Genomic DNA, 12085 nt, shown 5'->3' on the forward strand with positions numbered 1-12085 from the left:
GTGCAGTCAGGGCAGGGCATGAAAATGACAGAAGACCGGTCCATGCTAACGCTAGCATTTCCTATTTGCTACCCAAAAATATATAATAAATGTCAGATTGTGCATTTGGTTTTATGGTGTTTCAATCATTGTGTTCATAAAACACACTTTCTTCACATGTTCCTATGTTGTTCATTAAGACCAAAGCAGTAAATAATATTTAATTTGGAAAAGTGTGCTGCAGTAAGTTCCGCCATCTTGGAAGCGTCTGGGTATGTATTTCCACAGAGTATTAAATATACACTCTAAACCTTTAATGTGGGATTTATCTTCAATGCAACCACTTATACAAGCATTATCCCTCATACTGGATCCTCATTTTCTATGTAACTCACTGTGACTCTGAGGTTTCTTGTCTCCTCTCAGGACCGTGTGAAGGACGTCAGTAATGTGAATGCGGATATGAAGCCACGCTCAGATTGGATGTAGACGTGCTCTTTAGTGTATTTACCACTGCTGCACTGTTTACGCTTCTGAGAGGGTCGATTGCTTCAAATTACAGATTTAGTGAACCTCTCAGTCATGGACTTATCTGTAGAAGCACTGAAAGACTCAGAGGACCCCTGTGTGTGTGTGTGTGTGTGTGTGTGTGTGTGTGTTCACAGAGATAATACACAGTAGATAATAAAGTAAAAGTGCTTCTTTCTTTCTTTTTCTTGCTTTTTAGGATGAGAAGAACCAAGTGCTCATCACCAATGCTTGGCTACAGCTGGTAAGTTGTTGGCATTCAAAATTTCCGTCACTCTAAGCCTAACCCCACCCTAACACTACCCTAACCCCACCCAAAAACCACTCTAACACCACCCTAATACCATTCTAACACCACCCCAACCCATCCTCATGCCAAACATGACCTGACACTTACATTACCTTAAACCTAACCCCACCCAAATAACACCCTCGCCTCAAACCTAACCCCAACCCTAACCACACCCTAAACCTAACCCTCATCCTAACCTTAAACCCAACCCTACCCTAACCAGGCCCAACTTTTAACATTTTCTTTAGCTACTTCTTTTTTTAATAAAACGTAATTAGCTCAAAATCGTCCCAAGAAACAGGTTCGAGAGAAGTTCAGCTTTAATGAAGCTCTGAGAAAATCACAAAATTTCTATAAATATAAGTTTCCATTAATACATCCGTATAGCGTTCACACTATCACGTCTTGTTTGTTTACTGCCTGTTTCTTTAGTCTGATTGGCAGGTGAAATCCTCCCACTGTCCCGAAAAAATCTAATATCAAGTGTCACGCCGACTGACAAGGCAGAAATGTGTAAAAGCTATTTTCTCAGCTTTTTCTCTCTAAAAACCACACGCTAATGCACAAAAAGTACTTAATCCAGGTCGAGGAAATTTCCCAAAGTGCACTTTTCTCTTCCTTTTGTTCTCTTTTACAACGTAAATTAAGAGTTTATTGGGGAGAAGAACCAAAGCGGATAAATCACCAATTTGTGTCTCATTAATATTGCAGCACAATAATCATGTTGTTTAATTGAGCAGGAAAAAAATAAATGAAAACGAATCACAAAAAAAAAAACCTGAGAATAAATTTTAATTTCGATTGATATTCTACATACACTGTATGCCCAAATGTTTGTGGACACCTGAGCATTAGATTTATATGTGCTTCTTTTTAAACATCCCATTCCACATTAAGTTCCCATTTGCTCTTATAATAAGCTCCACTCACCTGGGAAGATGTTCCACTAGATATTGTAGAGATTTGTGTGAGATCCACAAGGGTGCTAGTAAAGTCAGATACTGATGTAGGTGAGGTGAGGGGGCTTGGTGTGCAGTTAGTGTGAAACAATTCTTCCTAAAGGTGTTCAGTAGGGTTGGAGCTTTAGAGCAGGAGATCTTCCACATCTTCCAAACCATGTAATGTATATGTTCATGAAGCAAGCTTTGTGTACAGGGGCATTGTTATGCTGGAGCATGTTTGTGTACTGATGATCAACTGATGGGAAGATTTCATGCTCCTGCATCCAAAGACATGCTATACAATTGTGTACCTATGGCTAGAAAAGTCAGGCGTAAAAAAATACTCGTCTGTAAAGTGTATTTCCGAGGGATCGATTTTTTATTTTTTTTTGGAAAAGGAGAAATGGTTTACGGTCAAAACATTCGAGAAGATTTCTCCTGTGAGGTGTGATATCTTACGTAAGAAAATCGTTTACACTAAAATGCTTAATAGGACAGATGGGGCAGAGCTCCAGATGGCACATGATCACGGTTATAACAAACACCTCAGTGTTTACGGACAGAATTATTACTTTATAATAAGTGCGGTAAAATTGAGTGTGTGTGTGTGTGTGTGTGTGTTGGTGGTAGTGGGGGGGAGTGGTACACACACCCACCATAATATTCATGAGAACCCTCACTGGGAAACAGAGCCATTGTGGGTCATGAGCTTGGATGAAAGTAAAAAAAGCAGCAGTCTTCATCTGGATAAGTCCTTTTTTAAAAAGTCTTTGTACACTCCAGCATCACAATTATTTTTTAATATCAGAGGTTAGGCACTGTTCTAGCATGATGTGCACATAGCAAGCTCCATGAAAACATGGTGTATCAAGGTTGGAGTGGAAGAAGCTGAAGAAGTGGATGAACTGGAAATGACAACTGAATATCAGTGCTTGATTTTACTTGTAGATAAACAAGCACAAATCCTCACAGCCACGCAACCGAAATCTAGACTAGACTTCGCAGACAATGAAAACTGTTATAGCAGTGAAGGGGGAATAAATCTGGAACGAGACGGCAAGCACATATGGTTGTGAAGAAGTGGCCGACTGATTCATTGGTTTTGCAGATTAATCGGCACAGATAGTTGATTGCTGGAACGATCAGCTATCAACAAAAAACAATACCGGTAGTTTTTCCGGGTTGCATTATACAGTGCGAGAGCGGCCTCTAGAGGCGAAATCGCAGACGTCATGTGCTGTTTATTTGAAGTGTCTTTTCCGTTAATTATTTTGGATGTAACTATTTTAATTTATTTGAAATGTTAATTTTTGTTTCAGTTTTATTGCATGTGTATTTAATTCTATTAATTGAATTAAATTTTATTTCTATAGCGCTTTTCACAATGGACATTGTCTAAAAAACGGCTTTACAGAATGTAAACAACAGAATTCTACAACAAAAAAGTAAATATAAGTGAACTGTGTGTATTTATCCCCGATAAGCAAGCCTGGGGCATAAATATTTACCTAGATATTTATTCATATAACTAATATATTCATATATTCTATTATATTTTATAATATATTCATTTTTCTTTTTTTATATTTTTGTAATAAAGTTCAGAAATCGTTTACATGGAGTGTTTTGTTTGTTTTTTATCCAACCGAGCTATCGTTAAAATTCAATCTTTTGATTTTTCAGATGTCTGAATACTTTTGGCACACATGTATTAAACATCGGAGAGGGGTCTTGACCCTGATGTTTGATATTGGCAAACAAACCAAAGCATAATTATAGCATGTATATAAATGAACAGATATTGTGTGTGTGTGTGTGTGTGTGTGTGTGTGTGTGTGTGTGTGTGTGTGTGTGTGTCTGTGTGTCTTCATTGCGAGTCCACTTGGCGAGTTTGTGGTTTTTTTTGCCCCAGCTGTCTGACAGCTGTGTGCTCATTTTATGTGTGTGTTTGTGCAGGGCTGGACAGATGTGTATCTAAGCTGGAACCCGGAGAATTACCCCGGCGTTAATAACCTACGCTTCCCGTCCAATCAGATCTGGACGCCTGACATCCTCCTCTATAACAGGTAACATTGCAAACACACACTCAGGAAGTGAGACAGTTAATAATGAGCAACGTTTAACAGCGATGGAGCCTCATTATGATTTGTGGGAATTCCATAAATGCAGGCCTTTAACTGGCTCTATAACACAGTGGGGTTATAAATGAAAGACGGTGTGTGTGGAGGTCAGGGTGTATGGCTTCAAGCTCCACTGAGCCCTATCCTGCATTCGCTAACACACCTCCTCAAGCATGATTTACTCACACAACTCCCATGTGCCTCAGTATGGTGTGTGAGTGTGTGTATGTGTGGGTGTGTGTTTACCCTTAGGTAAAGGATATTCCATATCAGCAGAGTCTCGAGGTGTCAGTGATAGACGCTAGACTGATGATGATGGTGTGTGTGTGTGTGTGTGTGTGTGTGTGTGTGAAGAATATTTGGCCCCTGTACATTTTTCTGCCGGTCTGAAAACATTCCAGGATCTAACTTCCATATCTCATTGACATAAACGTAAAAAATATCCTTATTTTTTTTTTATTATAATATTAATAATAATAATTATATATATTTTTTATTATTATAATATATATTATTTTATTATAATATAGTATTTTATTATTATACTCTAATATTTTATTATATTAATATAATATTTGATTATAATATAATTAATTATAAATATGGTTTGCTCTTTGAGATGTAAATTTTAAATACACTGTATATAAAATAAAGATTATTAATATTATTATTAAAATATACAAAAATACCGTAGTCGCCTTCCAATAAGAGATTCAGGAAACATTAGAAGACATTTTCAGGTCAGATATTCGTAAAACAGGGACGACTTCTTCAAAAAGAAGCACATATCAAACTTATAGTCACTTGTCTACAAACCTTTGGTCATATATTGTATGTGAAATGAATGAATAAGAACGACAGGCGTTTCTTCAAAAGATGTTACAAGAAAGTGAAGGAAACATGCTGAGATCAAGTGTCTTTCTTTAAAACCGCGGCCTTGTGTGATTCAGATGGAACATATGCCGCTGCCAAAAACCAAGGACAGGGTCACCATTTACCCAAACTTTACAGCTGTTCCTACGTCTCTATGGTATAAATTAAAAAAGTCAAATCCTGCTTCCGTTCATTCTGCAGATCTCTGTTAAGAACCGCAATGGGATTTCTTCTCACAGGCATTCTCATTTTGTGTTTAAGAATAAAGAACGGTTCTTGTTAAACTTGTCCAGATATGGATTATACTTAGAGCCTGTATGAAGTTAAAATCTCTTGTAGACTGGAACAGGTTTCTTTCTAGGATTCTCCAATATTTCCCCACAAGTGACACTCTCCAGTCCCTGCAGATGATTAACACTGTGAGGCTACCACCAGCACGCTTCACTGTGGGAATAGTGTACTCCAGTGGACTTGGATGGGTTTTTGTGTGAAGAAGGTTAATTACTGTATGTTCTCATTGGACTCCTATTGAACTAAATTTCCAACATGCCTTTTCAGTAAACTTCAAATGGGATTTCAAACGGCTCATCACTCTTGCAAAAAGCCAACTGGTTATCCTGCGAACAGTTTCTGTCTCTCTTTTCCTTCAGATTTTCCACTTTATTGCTTTTATCCTGACTAATGGCCTCCTTCAGGCATAGCAACAATTGTGTTATAAACTTTTTTTTTTTTTAAACCAAACCCTGATTATAACATTTCTAGAATTTTGCATAGCTTCATGGACTTCATGATGATTTTTGGGTACATTATATAGACAAGTTTGTGGACACCAGAGCATAAGGTTGAACATCCAATTCCACGTTTAGGCTTTATTTGCTCTTGTCATAACCTCCACTTTTCTGAGAAGATGTTCCAGTAGATTTTGTGGAGATTTGTGCTCATTCACAAGGGTGTTAGTAAAGTCAGGTACTGATGAAGGTGAGAATGTGAGGAGGTTCCTTTGATGCAGTCAGTGTAAACGATCCATCCTGAGGGTATTCATTAGGGTTGAAGCTCCATAGCAGCAGATCTTCCACATATTGCAACCTATATAAAGCAGGTCTTCATGGAGCTGGCTTTGTGCACAGGGGTATTGTCATGCTGGATCAGGTTTGGGTCTCCGAGTTTACATGAATTCAAAATTTCATGCTCCTGCATTCAAAGACTTCCGATATAATCATGTGCCTCCAACTGTGTGGTAACAGTTTGGTGGAGAACCACATATAGTATGGTTTGTTTCCTTGATCCTGGAGATCCTCTGGCAGTTTTTTTTTACTCGGTTTTGTAATAATAAACCTCAAGTGAATTCGTTTCTCAAGTCCAATGTAACACTCTGGTTCCCAGTGGGAATCTGCTCACTGCTGGAAAAAAAAGTCGGATGTCCCAATTCTCTTGAAGTTAAAGTATATGTTCTCTCATTCTTGGCTTGATTTCATGGGTCTTCCAGAAGCAAGTGTATTTTTATTGAGGTCATGGGACTGTGTAATTGCACTCATGTTGACAACATTCGTTGTGTTAAGTACCTGATTCAGAGGTTTCATGAATTGAATACTCAGTAAAAAATAAATACATAAATTAAATATAATACAGTGACATTTTTACACACCCCTCTGCCAGCACTCATACCTTTAGAGAGCAGCCCGAGTCAAGTACTCTTGTGAGAGAGAGAGAGAGAGAGAGAGAGAGAGATAGAGAGGGAGAGAGAGATAGAGAGAGAGAGATTACTAGAAGAGATTAAAAAATGAGAAATTAAATCTATAAAAAGCTAAGAGGAAAGCCGTCAGTGCTGAGCTCTAAGCAGATCCGCACGTTTAATGTACTGTATCTCACTGAGAGTGTTTGATGATCTACTCAGTCTGGACCGAATACAATATAAAACATTTGCAGTGTTCGTCACGCTGTGAACAACTGGATCTCAAACATAATCAAAAGTAAAGCACAGAAAAGCGATATCAGGGGGCCAAGCACTATATGATGTTGAATAATTAGATTAAACTTTATTGTCATTGTACAATGTACATGTACAGAGTGAATGAAATGCAGTTAGCATAAGTGGTGGTGGTATCAAAGTCTAACGAATCAAGTCTCAAGACTAGATTTGTAACATGCCAGCAGATGGCAGCACAAGGCTGCACGCACAGTCACAGGGAGCACCTATTTTCGTAAGACAGTGTGTTTAAAGACGTTGTCCTGTGTACATCGGAAGATGTGCATCTGGTGCTATTCTGATCCTGTCACCGAGCTCTACTGCTCACTTGTGAGTTTCTCGCTGGAGACAACAGGATCTCACTTCCGCACACACCCTGCTTGCCAGATTTGGCTCCGGCGGACTTCACCCTCTCCCCGAAGATGAAGATCATGCTCAAAAGTAGCCGTTTTTTCACACCATTGCGGAGATCCAGCGTGAATCGCAGTAGGTGCTTCGAGAAGAAGACTTCCAGGACACGTTCCCGGAGTGGCAGGAACGCTGGGAGCACTGTATTTCTTTGCGAGGGTAATATTTTAAATAGAGTACTTTCTTGTGAACAGAGCTCGTCTTGAAAACCTTTTTGCTAGCAACACTTATGACAAATCAAGAATTAACAATCAAGAAACAATACAAGTTATTTTTATAGGTCAAGTTTTTTGATTATCGCAACAGAATATTCGCTCATTAACAATCAGGCTACCTTGTGAGGCACCTGACTGGATAGGAATAACTGACGGGTGGGTGGGCCCAAGCCCATCAAGGACCCACTCATAGCTACACGACTGCTATATGGTGGTAAACTGCAATAATACAAAAGAAGACTTAACATCGTTCAAACCATGCCTGATTTAATTACATGGATATACTTTATTATTTAGTATTTTACTGCCGGTTATATCAAGAGATATCAAGTTCACAGTTGATGAATTGAATGAACGATGGAATGTCAGGGATTTCCTAGGCCAGATGCCAGGTATAAATATATATATTTATATATGTTTTTTTTTTTCTCAGCTTCTTTAAACCTCTATATCTTTATTAAAATCTATAATCTCCTGCAATTAAGTGTCACCATATGGTCAAAGGTTTGTTGACACCCGAGTAGAAGATTGCTTCTTTTTTTTAACATACCGTTCCACATTCAGTCTCCATTTCCAGTTACAATAAGCTCCACTCTTATTGGAAGATGATTAGATCCACTAGATTTTGTTCAGGTTTGTGTCCAATTTCAGGTACAAGCCATGTAAAGCACATGTTCATGGAGCCAGCTTTGAGCACAGGGGTATTGTCATAACAGAACAGGTTTAGGATCTTCTAGTTCAAGCGAAGGAAAAATGTAATGCTTCCACATCCGAAGACGTCCTGTAAAACTGTGTCTGACTTTGTGCTAACAGTTTCGGGAAGAAGCACATATGGCTGGAAAATGCAGGTGATCTTATAGTTTTGCCCACATAATGGATATTAATGCTTTACTAGAAGGTCTAGTATATGACCATTCACTGCTGCAAAAGGCAGCTATAATTGGATTATAGCTATTATCACATTAAGGTCAAGGGTTTGATGAGTTGATGTGAAGGGTTAAAAACGTCATTTACTGACCGGAGAAAAGGAAAGAAAACGGAAGGAAAGATGGATTTTAGGGAGAGAAAAAAGTTCAGCAGAGCGAAAACAGAATTACACACAACATTAAGCTGCTTAGAATAAAGATCACTGGCTCCGAATGTGGAGTGAGAAGGAACATAAGGAAATCTGTTGAAGATTTATTATTTGTGTTACCTACAAAACATAGCAAGGATTTCAAGCCGCCTCACGTCATGCATATCAGATTAAAGATGCAGAAGGGATAACAAGATTCGCCCATACACATCAGTGCATCGGCTACAAGTTGAGATTTGTGGGATGGTGAGATGGTGATTTGTTATTTTTAACGTTTTTGCATGGGGAAAAAAAAGATTTATTTATATATAATAGTTTGATGCGCTATACTTAAATTTTTTCGAGAGTGACCAATTATTTGTGAACAATATTTCTGCTACTTGAATGTGACGCATCAACAGTACGGAGACCGAGGCGTGTCCTGAGAGTCAAGATACAATACAGATTAACATGGCAGAGGTAGAGCTGCATCTTCCTAGAGACAGGACAGAAAAAGAACCTCTGATTCATCTTTTTAATTTTTTTGCACTGTAAAGCCGTGTTTGTGAAGGGGCCGTGCGGTAGAATTCAGAAGGCACTTAAGGAAATTGATGTCTGTCTGATCCAAAGAAATAAAAGTGGAATATCTGCATATTGAATTGCGGAGCATCATATTTTTTCCATCAAATCGCATTGCGTCGTAATGGGGTGAGTCGTATCGTATCATATCACATCAGCAGCTGCTTCATATGTTTCTTTAATGTATCATATCGTCTATGCATGAAGATGCGAATCGGATTGGCCTCAGTTATGGAGATGCACATCCCTAGTATGCAGTAATAATAAGCCGTTAGCGCATGCTGTAAATAAAAATCATGTTCAATCGTATAACATAGTAATCATATCCCTCGACTGTCTGTAATTATGTTAATAAAGCGACCTCGTTAAAACCTTGCAGTATTATTTATGAAAGCGTCATGAATCGAGGGCAATTGATCGATCAGCTTCAGCTGCATGTAAACAAGAGCCGCACACTAATGCAACGTATCTATGATTAAGGTAATGAATGCACATGATCATAGGATATAATTCTGATATATTCAAATATTTCTTCATCTTTAAATCCAAATCTGTAATATGCTCCATTTCACAAGTACGTTTTCAATTCAGAGTGAAGCGCACAGAGACCGCTATTATATTTATTCATTTATATTATCAATTATATTATTGGAGTGGTAAAGTTCAGTAGTATTTCTCATGGAATGTTTGCCAGTATCCATTTTATTGGTTGATTAATTGATTATTATTAATCTCTAGACTGCACCCCAGGAATCCTCACCTCACCTACATAACCTACATACAGACTTTGTGACTAAACAAGGACAAATCTCCACAAAATCTAGAGGAACATCTTCCCAGAAGAGTGGAAGTTATTATAACAGCAAATTGACACAATGTGGATTGGGATGTTCAAAAAGAGGCACAATCTTGTGCTCAGGTGTCCGAAAAAATGTTGTCCAAACAGTGTCCTTTTTTGTATCTTATACTTATATGGATACATTTGATTAAAAAAACCTTCGGGGCGTAGAGTGTGTCGTGACCTGAGAATGAAATCCTCGATCGTTGTATTTGATGTGCAGCCCTGTCCAAATGTTTTATAGTTTGGACTAAAAACAGGTGTCGTGTGATGAATTATTAATGAAACACTTCTTTACTTGGTATTTGACCTTCACTCGTTCTGACACTGAATTATAAGCTGAATACATTCCGTTCCAAACGAAGCTAAGCAGTGACAGACCCCAGCCCAGGACGATGACATCATCTCCTCCTGCCAGCAGGATTCCGGGGCTCGGAATCCTCACACGAACTCCGACGATCTTTTCCAGTTCACGTCCGGACTCTCAGCACACCTGGAGCATTAATTCATTGCGAAGTCTTCCCAGACGTTCCAGAGAACTGCTTTTGCTTTGTTTACTGCCCGTAAGAAGACACTGATAGGGTTTGATTTCACTTTGTATGTGCAAAGTCCACAGATACGGAGGAAGATAAGAGTCAGCGCTAATGAGACTCGAGAGCAACAGAGGTCGAGAGAACACGCTGGATCCGCGTTGCTTTGTTTTAATTAGTCCGTTCCAGAGTCATTACAATTGTAGTAATGACTGCACTTTGGCTTTGAAGTAAATAACATCCAAAAAGAGAAAATAAGAACATTTTTCTCCTGATCGATTACTTTCGACACATCAAACCCTATCAAATATAAGTGAGTCAATAAAAAACTAAACCAATTACAGATTTGCACTCCAATTAGTGACTTTGCCATCACCTTCATTCTTGCTAAGTTCATCAAAAGAATACTATTTATTTAAAAACATTGGGACACCTGACTTTCCCTGCCATGTCTGCTTCGTCCCTAAACTGTTACCACAAACCTGGAGGCACACAATAGTATTGGGCATCTTTGAATGCAGTAGCATGGAATTTTCCTTTTACTTGAACTACGAGGCCCTGTGTACAAAGCCAGCTCCAAGATCTGCTTTACATGGGTTGGAGTAGAAGATCTCTTACTATAAGAGCTACAAAACTATTGAAGACCTTTGGGATAAATGTACACCCCACAAGCTGCACCCCGATCTTCCTCACCTAACCCACATCAGAGTAGTTGATCAAGAGTGCCAGCTTGGCGATGCTGGGGCTTGAACCCCTGACCTTCCGATCAGTAACCAAGAGCCTTAACAACTAACCCACCACTGCCCTAAATCTAGTGGAACATCTTCCCTGAAGAGTGGAGGTTATAATAACAGGAAATGGGGACCATGTCCACCACCAGCAACTCCACGACTACCGGCAACACCACCACCTCCATGACTACCAGCACCACCACGACCACCTCCATGACTTCCAGCACCAACACCACCACAATGGCTACAAGCAGCACCACCTCCACTACAATTCCCCCAGACTGTAGGATATAACAGAGGCCTTTTAAAGTGTCTCCATTTGTCTTTTACAAGCATTTGTCAAGTTTTCTTTCTTTGGTGTGTCATCTTTGGCAGAATCTGAGCTAATACTTATAGAATGTTCTGATTCAGCAATCTGTTCAAGGACAAGAATTATTTTTAGCAGATTTTTTTGGCTGAACTTCAAGAAATAGAAATAAGGCAGATATTAAAGGCGCTCAAGCCAATGAGATGGGATGCTAATCAGGTATCCCCTTATATATCAGGGGTCAGGCCAAGTCTTAATGTGCCTGCCTGCTGATTAATCCAATATCTTGCTATGACTTTGGTTTCTCCTTTTGGATTTATTTTATTATGTTCTTTTGGCCTGCATTTAAAAGCATCCTTGAAAATTTTGAAACTCGCAGCAAAAAATATACACTATATGGACAAGTTCACTCCAGTGAAACATTTTCCCAGAACAGTGGAGGATATTATAACAAAAATGCAAATGGGGACTAAATGTGGAGTGGAAGGTACAAAAAACACATACCGATCATAAAGTAGATGTCAAACACCTCCTTATTCAATTAACATTGTATATTAATATGCAAGACATTGAAATGATGATCGAACATATATGGAATTATGTAGTCAGCAGAAACGTGCTTGTTGGTTGCTTTTCCTTCACTCTCCGGTCTAACTCATCACAACTGTATTTAGATTTAGTGCTTGTGGATCCCAGGTGATCTGATGCAGCACTCTCCTTTTTT

General features: G+C 38.8%; 1 protein-coding gene across 1 annotated transcript in view; it reads left to right on the forward strand.

Moving 5' to 3' along the window:
- chrna8 (cholinergic receptor, nicotinic, alpha 8) overlaps window positions 1-12085 on the forward strand; it is a 55930-nt gene that overhangs the window by 24860 nt on the left and 18985 nt on the right. Inside the window, exons 3-4 of the mRNA XM_046843036.1 lie at window positions 707-751; window positions 3697-3806. Of these exons, the coding sequence (XP_046698992.1) occupies window positions 707-751; window positions 3697-3806 (155 nt within the window). The remainder of the gene's footprint in view (window positions 1-706; window positions 752-3696; window positions 3807-12085) is intronic.

This window comes from Silurus meridionalis, chromosome 28 (genome assembly GCF_014805685.1).
Source record: "Silurus meridionalis isolate SWU-2019-XX chromosome 28, ASM1480568v1, whole genome shotgun sequence".
In the NCBI taxonomy this organism is placed as follows: domain Eukaryota; kingdom Metazoa; phylum Chordata; class Actinopteri; order Siluriformes; family Siluridae; genus Silurus; species Silurus meridionalis.